Below are 19,930 nucleotides of genomic sequence, written 5' to 3'. Positions count from 1 at the left end.
TGCACTTTTTACAGGTCTCCCTAAGAAAACCACAGAGAGGCTTCAGCTTATCCAAAACTCCGCAGCCCGACTGCTAACTAGAACCAAAAGGAGAGAGCACATTAGTCCAGTCTTAGCTACTTTACACTGGCTTCCTGTAACATTTAGAATTGACTTTAAGGTCCTTCTCCTTACATACAAAGCTCTAAATGGACAGGGACCTACAGTAGCTACATCACCAACACCCAAATAAATTACACACCAGCAAGAACACTGCGATCATCAGCTGCTGGACTACTAGAGGCTCCCAGAAACAGTCAAAAGAGGATCGGTAATGCAGCCTTTATCAACTATGCCCCAAAACTGTGGAACAAACTACCCCAAAACATCAGGGAAGCCAACTCGCTAGACATCTTCAAAAGACAGCTTAAAACCTATCTCTTTGCTCAGGCATTTCAATGAAACATCAGGGATATCCTGACACAAATTGTACTTACCTGCACTATTCTTACCCTGCCTACTTTTATCCACTGCCTATCAAATTCATGTGTCGGTTCTATGCTGTATGCACTGTAATTTTAAGACTTCTTACTGATGCACTGCTGTTGTATGTTAAATACCCTGTTGTATGTCCGTTCTATTTTATAATTTTTAGACTATTTTTAAACTGAATCATTTTAAACTATTTTTATTATTTGTATTACTGAAAACTGTAAGCAGAGAGCCTATTGGGATGCTAGATCCTAATGTGAAACACTGTGATTGACCATACCTTGCTACCTATCTATCTTTTTTATGCTCGCTTATGCCTGTATTTTTTACTGTTGTGAAGCACTTTGAACTGCAACCTCTGTATGAAAAGTGCTATACAAATAAAGTTATTATTTGTGAGGTTTTTGTCCATTGCTCACTTACTCGCTCTGTTCCTTTAAGCCTACTCGCTCTGTTTCCATTAGTTTTCTGTTAATCATTGCATTCCCCTATTCACACGCTTCTTCCCATAGACGTCGTTGATTGGTGCTCCCCCAACCACACGCTTGTCAATCACATCCCTCAGCTGTCACTGCTTGTCAATTAAGCTTTCCCTGATTATTTATACCCCGTTTCCCCATTCAAGTTTTGTTGGATCGTTTTGATATTTCAGTTGCATTCGCCGTTCCTGCCTTGCCTGCTGTTTTTTCCCTGTGCTTTGCCTCCAGGATATTCAAGAAGCATTCCTCTTGGACACCCTTTTCCCCGTGGCGACGCGCTCGCTCCGTTCTGTTCCAACGCTCTTTACGCACAGCGCCTGGGTGAGTTTTTATGACTGTCTTTGATCCTATTCCGTTTTTCGTGTGTTTATATAACACTGAAGATTTCCTGCTTTTTATCAGACAGTCACTCACCCAGCGTTTAGCCCTTTTTGGATTGTTTCTTTGGGATAATATTTTGGCCTAACATCGCCCACTGTGTGTTTACACACCGAAGATATTATCACTTGGATTTGTATTTTGGGACTTCGCTCACAGTGTTTATTTTGCACCGAAGATTTCTATCACGTGGGATTGTGTTTGGAACGTTACTCACAGTGTGTATATACACCGAAGATTCAGTCACTTGGATAACTCTGTTTTTGGGTACAAGTCACCTCTCCTGTCACCTGCTCTGTTCCAACTGCACTCTGAGCTAACTCGCTCCCTCTCTCCCTCTCGGTCCCGCAACCACCTCGGAGATTCTGCCGAGAGAAGTCTGCAGAGCGGCTCTGACGTCATCGTCTGCTTCCCCAGATTACCATCCCGGGAGAAGCTGCAGAGCAGCAACATTCATCCTTGCTTGTATTCCAGTCTTTGTTTGAACTCTACCAAGTCTATGCTGTTTATTTAGTGTAAATAAACAAGCCCTTGTTTTTGGCAACTCTGAATCCTACTCTCTTGTGTCGTTGCGTTTGGGGTCGGTGTCAAACCATAACATTACGATCCAACCCAAAATGACGACCCCAGCCGACACAGAGAGGGTCAGAACCGCACTAGCTAATCAGATCGAGTTGACCAAGGATCACAGTCACCAACTAGAGAGGGCTGCGGCTGCGGTGCAGGATCTCAGGGAACAAGTCCAGCCTATTCAAGGGTCACTGGCCGCTCTGGCAGGACAACAATCTGGTATTCTCGTTCAGCTTCACTCGCTGAGCGACACCGTTAACGCTTTACTCCCCTCACTTCCTTCAGGAGCATTCCCCGCAGCCCCAGCAGTTCCCACGTACCCCGATCCCGCACCTCGGGAACCCCGTCTCTCCGTCCCACGGCTGTTCGACGGCAATCCCGAGGAGTGTGCCACATTCATCATGCAATGTGAGTTGGTTTTCCGTCATCAACCAAGCCGATTTACTTCTAGAGGGTCCCAAGTGGCCTATATGACAAACTTGCTTTCAGGCCGGGCTGCCCAGTGGGTCACTTCCTCCTGGGCAATGGATGCAGATTTTGTTTTCTCCTATCCAGACTTCGTGGCGGAGCTCCGCAGAGTGTTCCACCATCCAGCCCGTGGTCTGGACCCTGGAGCCCGGTTGGGGACCTTCCGACAGGGGAGCGGCGGGGTGACTGACTACGTCCTGGAGTTTCGACTGGCGGCGGTGGAGAGTGGATGGAACAACCCTGCACTTCGCCTAACCTTCCTGAGGGGGCTCAGTGACGCGGTCAGGGACCAGCTCGCTACCCGGGAGGTGCCCGACTCCCTCGAGGACCTGTTTAGCCTCGTCATCCGCATCGACGGACGCCTCCAGGAGAGAAGGCGCGAGAGGACCCGACTGTTACCTCCTGAGGTCCCCCGGATTCCCTGGACGCATGACGTCACTCCTGGATGCCCTGCCCTCAACACGACTGGTGGTAGCGGATCCTCCCGTTCGGTTCGCGAGGAGGAACCCATGCAGCTGGGACGCTCTCATCTGAGCCAGGCTGAACGTGAGGCAAGGCTCAGGTCCGGTCTCTGCCTCTACTGCGGAAGGGAGGGACACCGAATCGCCAACTGCCCCACCCGGCCAAAAGATCAGGCTCGCCAAGACCCCGGGAAATCCTGGTGAGCCGTTTTTCCCATTCCCAGAGCCGCGCACCACCTGGCCATCTGATGAGCGTCACCCTGGCCTGGGGGGACCAACGAGCCACGGTGGAGGCCCTCATCGACTCTGGGGCAGATGAGAATTTCCTCGACTTCGAGTTTGCTACCCGAGCCAACATTCCACTTGAGGACCTTGTGAGGCCCTTGGAGATCTTTGCGTTGGACCAACACCGCCTGGCCGACATCTCTCAACGCACCGGCCCAGTCGTGCTGACCATCGCTGGGAACCACGTCGAGAGAATCCAGTTCCTCATCACCCGATCCCCCCTTGTCCCGGTGGTCCTGGGTAGGCCCTGGCTCGCGCTGCACGAGCCCCACATCGCCTGGTCCTCCGGAACCATCAAGGGCTGGAGCTCCTCCTGTCACGCCCTGTGTCTGCAGGCGGCGTCCTGTCCCCCGCCCCGGAGGTCCGCTGATGAGTCGCCTCCGGACCTCTCTTCCATACCTCCCGAGTACCACGACCTCTTGGAGGTTTTTAGTAAATCCAGGGCTCAGGCCCTTCCACCTCACCGCCCCTACGACTGCGCCATCGACCTCCGCCAAGGGGCTCCCCTTCCCGGCAGCCGCCTTTACAGTCTGACCGTTCCGGAGAAGAAGGCGATGGATCTGTACATCTCTGAGTCATTGGAAGCAGGACTCATTCGGCCTTCCTCCTCCCCGGTGGTGGCCGGTTTCTTCTTTGTTGGGAAGAAGGATGGGGACCTGCGACCCTGCATCGACTATCGCCAGCTCAACGAGATCACCATCAAGAACAAGTACCCTCTTCTCATGAACTCCACCTTCGAGCCACTGACCCAGGCTACCGTCTTCACCAAGCTGGACCTCCGGAGTGCCTACCATCTTGTCCGTATCCGTGAGGGCGATGAATGGAAGACCGCCTTCAAGACCCCCAGGGGCCACTACGAGTACCTAGTGATGCCGTTCGGCCTCACCAACGCCCCGGCGGTATTCCAGGCACTCATGAACGACGTCCTTCGTGACATGCTGGAGGTGTTCGTGGTGGTGTACCTGGACGACATCCTCATCTTCTCCAGGACCCTCGAGGAACACATCCAGCATGTCCGCCGTGTGCTGGAGCGCCTCCTCCACAATCGGCTCTTCGTCAAGGCGGAGAAGTGCCGTTTCCACTCCGACTCCGTCGACTACCTGGGCTTCATCGTTGAGAAGGGCTTGACCCGAGCGGATCCTCGCAAGATCCAAGCTGTGGAGGATTGGCCTGAACCCACCACTCGGAAGGAGTTACAGAGTTTCCTCGGGTTCGCCAACTTCTACCGAAGGTTCATCCGGAACTACAGTCAAGTGGCGGAGCCACTTACCAGACTGACCTCTCCCGCTCTGCCTTTCGACTGGTCCCCAGCGGCATGTGCTGCGTTCCGCTCCCTCAAGAAGAGGTTCACTTCCGCCCCTATCCTGCTCCACCCTGACCCCAAGAGACAGTTCATTGTAGAGGTGGACGCCTCGGATACTGGACTGGGCGCTGTCTTATCCCAACGTTCGCTTTCGGACCAGAAGGTACATCCTTGCGCCTTCTACTCGCGTCGGTTCCTCCCTGCCGAGAGGAACTACGACACCGGCAATCGGGAGCTGCTGGCGGTCGTGGCTGCGTTGGAGGAGTGGCGTCATTGGCTAGAGGGGGCCGAGGAGCCTTTTACCATCTGGACGGACCACAAGAACCTGACGTTCATCCGCGCTTCCAGGCGCCTCAACGGTCGGCAGGCGAGATGGGCCAGTTTCCTCAGTCGGTTCGACTTCTCGTTGACCTTCCGCCCCGGTTCCCGCAACACGAAGGCCGACTCCCTGTCCCGGTTACACTCCAAGGGGGCTCCACCCTCTGAGGACCCGACTCCCATCCTCCCGGAGGCCCGGGTGGTTGGAGCCATCACCTTGGGCATCGAGGGTGTGGTTAGACGTGCCCTACGCTTCCAGCGTGCTCCAAGCAACGTTCCGATTCATCGTCTCTTCGTCCCCGACTCTGTCCGGTCCCGGGTGCTGCTTTGGGGCCATACCAGCCGGTTCGCCTGCCACCCGGGCGTCCATCGCACGTTCTCCTTCCTGGCTCGTCGTTTCTGGTGGCCCACCATGCGGAACGACGTCAAGGAGTTTGTATTGGCCTGCGCGGTCTGTGCCCGCAGCAAGGCCTCGCACCAGGCACCCTCCGGGCTCTTACAGCCACTTCCCGTTCCAAGCCGTCCTTGGTCACATGTGGCGCTAGACTTCGTCACCGGTCTTCCCTCCTCCCAGGGGAACACTTGCCTTCTGACCGTGGTGGATCGATTCAGCAAGGGGGTTCACCTCGTGGCCCTTTCCAAGCTTCCCTCGGCGGCCGAGACGGCGGACCTCCTGACTCACCACGTGTTCCGCCTTCATGGGTTTCCCCAGGACATCGTCTCTGACCGGGGGCCCCAGTTCACCTCCCAGGTATGGCGGGCCTTTTGCAAGGGATTGGGGGCGACGGTCAGTCTTTCCTCTGGTTATCATCCCCAGACTAACGGACAGACGGAGAGGATGAACCAGAGCGTGGAGTCTGCTCTTCGGTGTGTGGCAGCCGAGAGACCGGCATCCTGGAGCCGTTTCCTTCCCTGGGTTGAGTACTCCATCAATTCAATGGTCAGTTCCGCCACCAGCCTCTCACCATTTGAGGTTTCCCTGGGCTACCAGCCCCCTCTTTTCCCCGCACAGGAGGCGGAAGTGGCAGTTCCCTCCGTGCAGGACCACCTCGACCGCTGCCGACGAGTTTGGGAGATCACCAGGACCGCGCTGCTCCGGACATCTGAGCGCGCCTGTCGTGGGGCCGACCGGCGCCGGGTTCCTGCGCCGACTTACCGCCCTGGGCAGAGGGTGTGGCTCTCCACAAATGACCTCCCGCTTCGGTCCTCGGCCAAGAAGCTCAACCCCCGTTTCGTCGGACCTTTCGAGGTCCTGAAGGTACTCAGTCCGGCGGCCCTACGCCTGAAACTTCCTGCGTCCATGCACATTCACCCCGTGTTCCATGTCTCCCGGGTTAAGCCCGTCTCCCTCAGTCCCCTGATGCCTCCAGCTCCTGATCCTCCGCCTCCCGTGTTGGTGGATGGTCACCCCCAGTGGCAGGTCCGCCGGTTGATGGGCGTTCGTCGGCGGGGCCGGGGGTTCCAATACCTGGTGGACTGGGAGGGTTACGGCCCTGAGGAGCGTAGCTGGGTCTCCCGGCAGCTCATCGTGGATCCCGGCTTGATCACTGACTTCCATCGTGCCCATCCTGACGAGCCGGGTCGGCCTGGTCGCCGGGTGGCTCCCGTGGAGGGGGGGGTACTGTGAGGTTTTTGTCCATTGCTCACTTACTCGCTCTGTTCCTTTAAGCCTACTCGCTCTGTTTCCATTAGTTTTCTGTTAATCATTGCATTCCCCTATTCACACGCTTCTTCCCATAGACGTCGTTGATTGGTGCTCCCCCAACCACACGCTTGTCAATCACATCCCTCAGCTGTCACTGCTTGTCAATTAAGCTTTCCCTGATTATTTATACCCCGTTTCCCCATTCAAGTTTTGTTGGATCGTTTTGATATTTCAGTTGCATTCGCCGTTCCTGCCTTGCCTGCTGTTTTTTCCCTGTGCTTTGCCTCCAGGATATTCAAGAAGCATTCCTCTTGGACACCCTTTTCCCGTGGCGACGCGCTCGCTCCGTTCTGTTCCAACGCTCTTTATGCACAGCGCCTGGGTGAGTTTTTATGACTGTCTTTGATCCTATTCCGTTTTTCGTGTGTTTATATAACACTGAAGATTTCCTGCTTTTTATCAGACAGTCACTCACCCAGCGTTTAGCCCTTTTTGGATTGTTTCTTTGGGATAATATTTTGGCCTAACATCGCCCACTGTGTGTTTACACACCGAAGATATTATCACTTGGATTTGTATTTTGGGACTTCGCTCACAGTGTTTATTTTGCACCGAAGATTTCTATCACGTGGGATTGTGTTTGGAACATTACTCACAGTGTGTATATACACCGAAGATTCAGTCACTTGGATAACTCTGTTTTTGGGTACAAGTCACCTCTCCTGTCACCTGCTCTGTTCCAACTGCACTCTGAGCTAACTCGCTCCCTCTCTCCCTCTCGGTCCCGCAACCACCTCGGAGATTCTGCCGAGAGAAGTCTGCAGAGCGGCTCTGACGTCATCGTCTGCTTCCCCAGATTACCATCCCGGGAGAAGCTGCAGAGCAGCAACATTCATCCTTGCTTGTATTCCAGTCTTTGTTTGAACTCTACCAAGTCTATGCTGTTTATTTAGTGTAAATAAACAAGCCCTTGTTTTTGGCAACTCTGAATCCTACTCTCTTGTGTCGTTGCGTTTGGGGTCGGTGTCAAACCATAACATTATTATTATTATTATTATTATTATTATTATTATTATTATTATTATTATTATTATTATTATTATTATTATTATTATTATTATTATTATTATTATTATTATTATTATTATATAAATTGGAGTTTAAAGGACCCTGTGTGGGTTAAACTCTAAGACAGAAATTGTCTCTGTAGCAGGGCCTGTGGGAGACGAGATAGGAGCCAAGGTCAGATAGCCGGGTGGCGTGAACACTTAAGGCAACCAACTTGCACTTCCGCGTTTCTCTGATTGGCCGAGCGCCTTCCGCGTTTCTCTGATTGGCCGAGCGCTAAGCTCCAGGAGAGAGGAGAGAGGCTGAAAACCCGCCGTTCTTGCCCGACTGATGGGAGCCGAATCCCGGATCCGATTTGTCTGATGAATACCCGCAAAACATGGAGGTCCCGAACGCATGGAAGTATTGATTGCGCCGTATCGAATCATTAAAAAAAGATACCGTTAACTGGAATATGTTGTGCCTTTACACATATGTTGGATTATGTAATTGGTTTGTCATGACAAACAAATAAAAAAAATCGCGATTTACCCGGTGGCTACCAGTGTTGGGACTAACGCGTTACAAAGTAACGCGTTACAGAAACGAAGTTACTTTTTGCCGCAACTAGTACTCTAACGCATTACTTTTGAAATTCAGTAACGCTACTTACGTTACTGAATGGTTCGTCACTGCGTTATTTGCGTTATATACGGCGTAGATTGATAGCGAGCGGTAGTGATTATTATTATTATTATCCTCATCCCCACCCGCGTAGAATGATACGAGGCGAGTCTGGCCACTGGCCAATCAGAAGTGCGCAAGAAATGCGGCTACGGAAAGAAATAGACCCTCTCTATTGTAAACAAAACAAACGCTCGCTATGAATCTACATAAAAAGAACGCAGTAACAAACTAACAAACCATTTAGCAACTACTTGGAGAGATAATTAATATACAACATGGAAACGAGATAAAGAACATGTTTGAGGCGCTGCTGGAGTCAACTGGACTAACGTAACGTTACTACATCTCAACCACCGCAGACTTTGGTGAGTGAAACTCAAGTTGATCAACGGATTTTGACTGTACAAAATCTGCCAGGGAATCTCATATAATACTAACCAAACAATATAAATATAGTCCTTTCATGCACAATTGATATCCTAACTATTCTAACGTTGCAATGCTTTGATTGATATCTTAAACAACGTTGCAACTTGCAAGATGGTGAATGAATGAATGAATGAAAACTTTATTTAACAGATTGCAGAATGGGTACAATACAGTACGGCTCAATACATACAATTGTTAAGGGGATGCAGACCAGAGAAAGACGTTTGTCTTGTTTCCATCAGGGTCCCCCATTTTCAATTCATATAGACATTTATGACATACACAACATACATGACATTTATGGCATAGGGACATATAGGTATTTAGTACTGATACATTTGTGACATAAACGGTATTCAAATATACAGTACTGTTACCGCTAGCTTTGGGTAGGGCGTTCCACATTGTTGTGGCATAATTGCGAAACGTGTTTAGTCCCTTGTTTGAGCCGAATCTGGGTTTTACATGATTTGTTGAGCTTCCTCTGGTGTAGTGGTTGTGGTATTCACTGACCTTTGGGAAGTATTTTGACATGTACATGGGTACCCCGGTCGTATAGTGTATCTTGTAGACCAGGCCCATTGCAAGTTGCTGTACTCTGTCGTCTACTCTAAGCCATCCTAGGTTGTCAAAGTGGGCAGGGGTGAGGTGGTTTCTGGGGTTCAGGTCAAGCAGTAGTCTGACCAGTTTGTTTTGTGATGTTTGTAATTTTGTTTTAAGCGCCTTTGAGGTGCTTTGGTACCATGAGGTGCAAGCATAGTCGTAGTACCCTTGAATTATAATGGTTATAATGAAACGCTCCGGCGACATCAAGGCTGTTCCTTCAACCGGCGCACTTCTTATTATATGACTCGGGACAACATTTGTTTGTGTCAGATTTGTGTTTGTATCTAGACCACATTGCTTAGCAGAGTTCGGTGATGTGAATGGAAACTGTCAAGTTGATCAACCGATTTTGAGTACTATAGGGCATGGGACTCGGGAGCAATCTTTTTTTTTAATCTTTTTTTTAAATAACTAAATAGTTACTTTTCACAGTAACTCATTACTTTTGGGTGTAAGTAACTAGTACAGTAACGAAGTTACTTTGAAATGAAGTAACTAGTAAAGTAACTGAGTTACTATTTTTCAGTAACTAGCACAACACTGGTGGCTACAACAACAGTCACTGTGTGTTGTTGTAGCCACCGGGTAAATCGCGATTTTTTTATTTGTTTGTCCTCTTAGTCCCGGACTCTTTGCTTTATCACTCGAACCTCTAGCTCAGTACATAAGACAATCCCAGATTATATCCCCTGTGTCAATTAAGGGCACACATCACCATATCAGCTTATACGCAGATGATGTACTCCTATTTATGCAAAACCCCGCCGTCTCTCTACCTCATCTTCTCCAAGTAATAGATGATTTTGGCAGTCTATCTGGATTTAAGATCAACTGGCCAAAATCAGCCTTCCTTCCACTCAATGAGACTGCGAAGGCAACCATCCTCCCAGCAAACATACTCATGGTAGAGCACTTTAAGTGTCTTGGGATTGAAATATTCCCAACTATTAGCCAGACAGTAAAATATAACTACTCCAGCTTGGGTGACAGGATTACGAATGATTTCAACAGGTGGTCCAAATAAAAAAAAACTCATTACAGGCCCGTGCCTCAATAATTAAGATGAATGTTTTACCCAAAATTAACTTTATCAGCTCCATGCTACCGTTATCTCCTCCTGTTGGTTACTGGCAAAAACTGTACTCTGCTGCAAATAAATTCGTCTGGAACAACAAATGCCCACGCTTAAAGAGATCCACTGCACAGAGGAGTAAACTCGACGGGGGTTTAGCATTTCCAGACTTCAAATATTATTTTCAAGCTTACTCTTTGAGACCTCTCATCACTTGGTTTGACGCTCAAGCAACCGTGTCCTGGCGACCATTGGAGGAGAAGATGGTGTCCCCACATAGACTTCAAGATATTGTGTATACCAACATTTCAATTAAGCAATGCAAATTACGATTTGGCCCTCTTATCACACATGTGATCCAGATTTGGCAAGACACCCAGAAAGCGCGCACTAACCGCCATAAATGGCACACGCATTCCCCCCTATTCAATAACAATTTACTCCTTATTGGACAACAACCCATTAGATACCCTAGATGGGAAGGGAAAGGCATCCATACATTGGGGGATATCTTCGATGACTCTGGTCTCCGATCTTTCCAGGATCTATCCAACGGATATGATCTCCCCGGAAACTCCTTTTTCTTTTATTTACAAATGAGAGCAGCTCTGAAGGCTCATGGCGTTCCATCGGATGTTCCACTAGAGCGACACCGGTTTCACAAATTATTTTATGACAGGGAGACATTGAGAGGCTTCGTTTCTGACTTTTATCGGCACTTACTTATGTCCTCATATAAGGACCTACACCTAGATACGATTTGGAGAAAGGATATCCCTGAGTTGGATATAGATTTTGATTGGGATGCAGTCTGGGAAAATATTAGGCTATCATCACGCAACCCAGATCACCAACAGATTCATAAAAAAAAAATTCATAGGACTTATTTGACCCCCAGGCGATTGAACCTAATGGGTCTCAGACCTGACTCTCGATGTACCTTGTGTCCAAACGGTGCCATTGGAACATATATGCATATGTACTGGGAGTGCCCTCCTGTTGAGATCTTCTGGGAAAATGTTACCTCTCAGCTATCAGAGATTTTCTCTTTGACCATACCGACCTTGCCTTCTGTATTATTGTTAAATGATGTTTCTCAATTGCCGACCTCTGTACATGTAAAGAGACTCATTTTGGCCCGGCCTTACAGCTGCCAAAAAGTTGATTGCCTCACGCTGGATACAACCAGATAAGTTATGTCCGAAGGTATGGATTCTCACCTATCTTGATGTTATTTATCTGGAGATTTCCACTGCACGTGTCATAGGTGTTAATGAAGCCAATATCTGGTTGGCTGCGGTGGAAAAGCTAAAAGAACGCATATGACTTTGGAATCTGAGTACTGAATAAGGTATTATATGAATGTCTCACGATGGGGTCCTGGGGTGAGAGGGGGGGGGGGGGGGGGGGGGACGAGCGAGTGTTCATGTATGTTGGTGTTTTAAGTCTGTTGGAATATATTATTTTTATATTATGTCATTATTATTATTATTGTTGTCGATGTAATGTGATTTGTGTTATGTTATGTCAAAAAAAGAAACGGAATAAAAATGTGATCACAAAAAATTCATTCTGCGTTTTTTTCTTCCTGTTTTTCACCTAGATCCCTGATTTGCAGATCCCCCGCAGATCCCTGATTCGCAGTATTAAAAGACAGGTTGGCAAAGTGGCTTGTCGCGCCGGTGGGCAAATCGTCCTCAAGAGGTCCCGGGGTCGCGTCGGTGCCAGTTAAGAGGATATATATATATCTGTCTGAATACATCTGCATATAATCCTTCTATATACCTACTTATACACCTGCATTTAACCCATATAACTCTGTATGATAGAATCAATCTACAATCGTGCTGTATACTGTATATATACATTTATATATTTATAATTTCCGCATATATATCCATATCAGTCTGAATATACCTGCATATAATCCTTCTATATACCTACATATACACCTGCATTATATACCATATATATATATTTATTCTTACCGTATATATATATATATATATCCACATCTGTCTGTACATACCTGCATATAATCCTTTTTACATATGTGTAGATACTATATATATATATATATATATATATATATATATATATATATATATATATATATATATATATATATACATATCCCTTACCTACTCTTACTAGTTACGCTGCTGTCCAGTATGACTTAGTTACTACCATTATTGCCTTATTGACCTGTATCACTGTACATATCAATACTACAACTCTGTACATACATCTGATTAGCACTATTACTCAGTAGTAGTAGTTTATATATTTTATACCCAGTTTAATCACCTGTACATATTATATTACTATTGCACTTTACTGTTAAATTTGCACTTTGGTTGGATGTCAAACTTATTTTCGTTGTACTGTACGTGTGCTGTATAACGACAATACATTTTAATCTTGTGAAAGTAGCGCGGCTCACCGTGAACTTGTCCAGCTGCGTCTGTTCAAAGCTGTCCGAGTTGCTCTCCAGCCTCATCTCGTCAGACTTGCCGTTCTCCCCGTAGATCTGGATGAAGACCTGGGCGTCCGTCCCGGCACCCTTCACGTCTGACGTCCAGACCCACAGAGACCACGGGTACTCTAGAGTGGAGCACAGTGGGCTAGATGATGATGATGATGATGATGATGATGATGGTGGTGGCTCTAGTGAGTTTCTACAGGCCTTTCCTGCTCACCATATTAAAGCAACGGTTCTGGATTTTTGGACCCCCTTCCCTTGCCCTATTTGCACTTTGCACCTTTTTGCAATCTGGTTGGATGCCAAACTTCTTTTCGTTGTACTGTACTTGTGCTGTACAATGACATGATCTAATCCAGCGGTTCTCAAACTACAGGTCGTGACCCAAAGTGGGGTCGTGAGGCTAAATATGCCTCGTTTTATAAATGTGTATTGATAACATAGTGCTGTAATTACATTTTCGAATAAATATGCATGATCAAGTTCAACAACGTGTGCTTTTATTTTGATATTCCTTAATTCCACATTGACCCCCCCGCATTTCATTGTATACTTGTATGCCGTGACAAATAAAACTCTTGACTTGACTTGAATTGACTTGAAATTAAGCAATACAGATTAAGTGTGGGGTCGCCAAAAAACTTCCTAAATAAAATGGGGTTGTGGTATAAAAAAGTTTGAGAACCCCTAATCTAATCTATTTCTTACTGTTGTTGATCAGTCCTAGTTCTAAGAACAACCCATGGCGATTATCATGCTACCCCCGGATAGTTATAGCCACACAAACCAATGCAAAGTCAACTGAGGCTCATTGAAATGTACACAAAGTAGATTTTAGTGAGCCTCAGTCAGCTTGTACAGACAGGAGCTTGACCCCATTGCCATTGCATTGGTTTGTGGCGTAAATATCCAGAGCTAGTATGAGGAACAGCATGGATTGTGCTGAGAAAGGATTCCACTGATCATCGTTGGTAAGAAATAGGACTAATGCTCCAAACATCAGAACCATCCCTTTAAATCAAACACTACCTTTTTTGATATAATTGTACTTGAATAATTGTATTTAGGTCTATAGATGGTTTCACTGGAATTCTGTTTGGGCCCAAGTGCATTTTCTGTCAATTCCTGCGTTAGCAAACATTGCAAAAGGAAATACACTTGAAACTGTTCCCTAGCAACAGCATTCCAGTGCAACCGTAAATACAATTATTCAAGTAACATGATATTAAAAAAAACTATCTTTAGGAGAGTTTAGAATGTTTATGTTGTCAAGTTGTTACAGTGTGGTTTGACCCTATTCTGTAAATAGTTGTGTAAAGATCTAATTAGAAGAGTTTGGTCACTCACTTTTCTGTTTCTTCTGCCTGAGAGAGACCATCTCATACAGCTCTCTCTCAATCAGCCCATCCCCCTCGTCCTCATCCAACCACTTCCCACAGGGAAATGTCTGTTCGATGCCCGTAAACGGGCAATACACTGTCACCTACGTAACAAGGAAATACACTGTCACCTACGTAACAAGGAAATACACTGTCACCTACGTAACAAGGAAATACACTGTCACCTACGTAACAAGGAAATACACCGTCACCTACGTAACAAGGAAATACACCGTCACCTACGTAACAAGGAAATACACCGTCACCTACGTAACAAGGAAATACACTGTCACCTACGTAACAAGGAAATACACTGTCACCTACGTAACAAGGAAATACACTGTCACCTACGTAACAAGGAAATACACCGTCACCTACGTAACAAGGAAATACACCGTCACCTACGTAACAAGGAAATACATTGTCACCTACGTAACAAGGAAATACACTGTCACCTACGTAACAAGGAAATACACTGTCACCTACGTAACAAGGAAATACACCGTCACCTAGGTAACAAGGAAATACACTGTCACCTACGTAACAAGGAAATACACTGTCACCTACGTAACAAGGAACCAATACACTGTCACCTACGTAACAAGGAAATACACTGTCACCTACGTAACAAGGAAATACACTATCACCTACGTAACAAGGAAATACACTGTCACCTACGTAACAAGGAAATACACTGTCACCTACGTAACAAGGAACCAATACACTGTCACCTACGTAACAAGGAAATACACTGTCACCTACGTAACAAGGAAATACACTGTCACCTACGTAACAAGGAAATACACTGTCACCTACGTAACAAGGAAATACACTGTCACCTACGTAACAAGGAAATACACTGTCACCTAGGTAACAAGGAACCAATACACTGTCACCTACGTAACAATGAAATACACTGTCACCTAGGTAACAAGGAACCAATACACTGTCACCTACGTAACAAGGAAATACACTGTCACCTATGTAACAAGGAAATACACCGTCACCTACGTAATGAGGAAATACACTGTCACCTAGGTAACAAGGAACCAATACACTGTCACCTACGTAACAAGGAAATACACTGTCACCTAGGTAACAAGGAACCAATACACTGTCACCTACGTAACAAGGAAATACACTGTCACCTACGTAACAAGGAAATACACTGTCACCTACGTAACAAGGAAATACACTGTCACCTACGTAACAAGGAAATACACTGTCACCTACGTAACAAGGAAATACACTGTCACCTACGTAACAAGGAACCAATACACTGTCACCTACGTAACAAGGAAATACACTGTCACCTATGTAACAAGGAAATACACCGTCACCTACGTAACAAGGAAATACACTGTCACCTATGTAACAAGGAAATACACCGTCACCTACGTAACAAGGAAATACACTGTCACCTACGTAACAAGGAAATACACCGCCACCTAAGTAACAAGGAACCAATACACTGTCACCTACGTAACAAGGAAATACACTGTCACCTTTGTTACAAGGCAAGACACTGTCACCTATGTAACAAGGAACCAATACACTGTCACCTATGTTACAAGGCAAGACACTGTCACCTATGTAACAAGGAACCAATACACTGTTACTTACATAACAAGGAAATACACTGTCACTTATGTAACAAGGCAATACACTGTCACCTACACAGTACATTTAGAGTTTGAGTAAAATGTACTCAGTTTGAGTCAAATTTACTCTGCAAAATGTACTGTGTACATAAAAAAGAAATTAACAGACAATACACTGTCACCTACATAACAAGAAAAACACTATCACCTAGGTAACAAGGAAATACATGGTCACCTACATAACAAGGATAATACACTGTCACCTACACCTACAGTACATGACAAGGATAATACACTGTCACCTACACCTACAGTACACGACAAGGATAATACACTGTCACCTGCAGTATGTGACAAGGAAATATGACTGTCACCAACATAACAAGGAAATGCACTGTCACCGTCATAACAAGGATAATACACTGTCACCTAGTTATATATCGTATTTGCTTATCGCGTCCCGCTCTGAGCCTTATGAGATACCCCTTATCTCCTATGGTACCTATTGTACCCCAACGAACAACTAAATGCACCCACACCTGAAGGAGCCCCCGCCCCTATGGAGGCGTAGCCTATATAACCATGACTCTGGTCACCAAACACTCTTCCTCTATTTTCGTTCCATCGTATCGGCTGCGTGCACCATACGTAACTAGCAGGATGAAAAAGATCAGAGTCATAATGTTGAAAGCTTACCGGAGGTTGCTGGCCCCTGGCATCTTCAAAGCATGTTTTCGGCGACACGACGGGCCTATGTTGATGTTCCTCGTCTGATGACAGCAGATCAAGGTTCAGCTGTACAAGATTGGCTGTCGGGCCAGCTTGTACCCAGGTAGGCCCTGTGTCTTCAGGCATGGGTATTAGTGTTAGTAATGCTGGTTTGTTTTGTTACACAACCATGTTGTGTGTTGGCGCCGGGGGCAGGATGGTTTGGTGAACGTTCACTGCAGTGAACGGTTTCCAAACTGTCTTGGGCGTGCTGCTAAACATCTAATGCTATGCTACATGCTATCGCTAATGCCACATGCTACCACTACTGCTACATACTAACTGCTACGCTGTTCTAATGTCTCCGCCGTGAGATGTTGTCACTTCTCCCTCCTCTTGCCCGGTTCATCAATGAAGGTCAGTCGGTGGCTGTTGTGGTTTTTTTTGCTGAGTCCTATTTACCTTTTTTCGGGTAAATGGGTTGACAACAGGGTAGGCCGTGGCTAGGTAGCCTAGCCAGGTATGTTACCTTGTGTTCCGGCGGGGTCTATGGAACGGTGTCCCCATCTGGGGCCGATGCGTGAGCTCGGCGGTGTAGCAGTAGAGCTATATTACTGCAGGATGGGACTTAACGGCGGGTTATGGCTCAGCTGGCTAGTTCCTATCCACATTGGCGTCGGGTAGTGGGGCTATGGGTCCAGCCGACATGGTAAACATGTTGCGTGTCTGTGCGCAGGCGGTTGTTGATCTGGGTTCCACATCGCCTCACGCTAGGCTGTAGTAGTATAGGGGCAGGGCCGCCTGGGAGAAATGTGATGCCCTGTGCGAATTTAAACACGAGGCCCCCCACCCCCTGAGGCGGCCCTGTGTAGTGGGCTATTGTTTCGTTCTGTCACTCTGCTATGAGAAGGTCTGTCTTGCTACAGCTTTCTCTCCACTCAACCATTCATACTGACGGTCAATCGGTATACTGGGGGAGTAGTGCGGGGGGGGCTTTGTTTACCTTTTTTGGTAAATGGGCTAAGCTAGGGCTGGTGTGCTGTTGTGAATATTTTGAATGAAGGCGGGACTAGTTCGCTCTGGTCCGCCTCCCCTTAACGTTGTGTATATGGGTTTGCTCATTCTACAGTATTTTGTGGTTTAGTTCGTTTATTCATTTAACCCTTTCATGGTGCACACCACAGTGGAGGTTGCTGTTTGCAACCACCACTGGTGCTCCGTGTTAACATCAGTCCTTTGTTTTTGACATATTGAAACAGTGCCTCGCCCGGCCGACGCCATGGGTGGGTCGGCCTGGCGAGTGGCTGGTGGGCTGTTAAAGCCTGTACCGCCACGGTATGGAATTGGCAGCAATTAGAACTGTGTTCGAATTGCTGTTTTTTTCTATTAAAAAAAAAATTGTGTCTGGTGGCGGGGCCTTGAGGGCCAGCCGACGTCGACACATCGCGCGAGGTTGTTGACGTTATTAGCTTTGACCCAGCCGCAAGCTATAACCGCTCAGGGTTCCCCTCTCCGCAGGGGATTTTGGTCTTCTGCTGGAGCGCGGGCGGTATTGTCCTAGGCCCTACACCGCCTCACACCGCGCAGCCAGAATAAGAGAGAGCACGGCCTCGTCAGCGGCGATGACGAGGCCCTCGACAGGCGGCCATGTTTTCCCCCGCCGGAGGTATCCTGGGCGTTGATTCGACAGGTGTCCACAAGGCCGACAGCCTTGGCGGCCGAGGGATCGGCCATGTAGGATGGGTTCGGCTTGAACAAACAAGCCGTCACCGTCCTGCCGCGAGCAGCCCGCTCTCCGATCACTCCCTTCCCCAACACCAGCAGAAAAAGTCGGCTCTGATTGTTTCCTTTGGCTGCGGGCCGCGTGCCTTCGTTGAAGCGCGGGCGGCCCCCCTTTCGCTTCTCATGGGGACAGGGGCTGACACCCAGTTGATGGCTGAGCCTGGGTCTGTCCGTGAGAATGTTGTGCTGTCAAGCGGCTCCCACACCATAAGCTGTGTTGGTTGAGCCTGGTGTTACGTCTGTCAACTTAAGTGTTGTCAGCAGGGGGGCTCGAAACCTTTTGAGGCACACAGTGCGGGCTTCCCCGGCCTCGCCTTTGCCAGGCCAGGTATCATGTTGGTGCCTCCCACTCCTGAAATATTGGCAGTGGTCGCAGGCATGCGTGATTTGGGGTGGTAGTAATATCACTGCAGGGCTACGGTGTGTAGGAACCCATGGGGTCCTTACACCTTGCATGTCCGGCTGCAGAACAACTCCTCAGCATGTTCTGGAGGGGTGTTCAGTGGGGGGGCTTTTTTCATCGGAAGCCCCCCGTATCAGACCGGCCCTTTCTGTCGGGGTCCCCCCTTGGGTGCGATTGCCTCGTGGGTGGTGTCAGGGTCAGATGTCCCGACACGGAACGCGCTGCTCGCACGGTTCCAGGGTTGGCTACGCACAGTGGGGGGACCGGGCCAACTATCTACAGTTCCTGGCGGACCTGCGCCACGTGACGGCGGGTGCGTTGGGAGTGTCATCACATATGACTACGGCAGTACCATATGTCGAGGTGGATGGAGAGAACGCTGAGGCGGGGACTTGTGTTTACACAACCCCACCCGTTTTCAGGTTTGGTACAGACCCTATTGTCAGGGTCTCCAGCAGTGACAGCTCTGGTTAACGAGATCCAATCTCTGTGGACGAAGCAAGCCATCGTCGTGGCGTTCTCCTCCCGGCGTTCTCTGCCTGAGAAGTCGGGAGGGAGGGGTGTAAGACCCAGGCTGGACCTGTCCCATGGGAAGGTTCAGCATTGTTTGGATCGTCTCCTACCTGTTGAACACTGTCAGGTGGGGGTCTGGTTCTCCTCCATAGACCTGTAGGATGCGTATGCGCATCTCCGATCTTCCATCCTAGGGCTTACCTACGCTTCCTTTGCAGGGTTAGCGTATGAGTACCAGAGGCTGCCGTTCGGTTTTCTCTGGCTCCCCGCATCTTCACCAAGTGCGTGGAGGCCGCACTGGGGCCTCTGCGTCGTCAGGGGTTACGGAGTGTTCTGCCCTGATGACGTTCTGGTCCTTCGCGGTCAAGGTGGATCGTCAGGTCTCGTACCAGGCAGGTCTCTACCAGCCTGGGGTTGCTGTAGACTGGATGTAGAGTACTCCTCTTCCCAGTCAACGGTTGGAGGGCTATGGGCATCCCTCTCAGAGCGTGTTGTCAACACGCTCGGGAGGTTCTGTCCTAGGACGGTTACGGCGCTGTCTCACGTCACGTTTTCACCGACGCCTCCCTCGCTGGTGACGCGTCGGGCCAACGCAGTAGGGGGCAGCTGGCAAACCATGCTGCCCGGTCTGCGCTACGTTCAATGTGTTGGTGTTGAAAGCGGTCCTTCTGGTCCACAAATGGTGTTGATCAGGACGGACGATACGACGTCAGTGTCGTGTATCGACAGACAGGGACGAGTACGCTCCCCCTGTCTGCACCAGGCGGCGGGCGGCTGGCTATGGGCGTCCTCCATCTGCGCGGCCTGAGGGCTCCCCACATCCCCGGCAGGGAGAATGTGGGT

General features: G+C 48.3%; 1 protein-coding gene across 1 annotated transcript in view; it reads right to left on the bottom strand.

Moving 5' to 3' along the window:
• The window catches only part of loxhd1a (lipoxygenase homology PLAT domains 1a), a gene marked incomplete at both ends in the record, with an annotated part of 180,996 nt that overhangs the window by 132,618 nt on the left and 28,448 nt on the right, over nt 1-19,930 (bottom strand). Inside the window, 2 exons of the mRNA XM_084324540.1 lie at nt 12,663-12,823; nt 14,049-14,184. Of these exons, the coding sequence (XP_084180666.1) occupies nt 12,663-12,823; nt 14,049-14,184 (297 nt within the window). The remainder of the gene's footprint in view (nt 1-12,662; nt 12,824-14,048; nt 14,185-19,930) is intronic.

Source organism: Notolepis coatsorum (genome assembly GCF_963971535.1).
Source record: "Notolepis coatsorum genome assembly, chromosome: 11".
Lineage (NCBI taxonomy): Eukaryota > Metazoa > Chordata > Actinopteri > Aulopiformes > Paralepididae > Notolepis > Notolepis coatsorum.
This window is presented reverse-complemented; position numbering and strand designations above follow the sequence as displayed.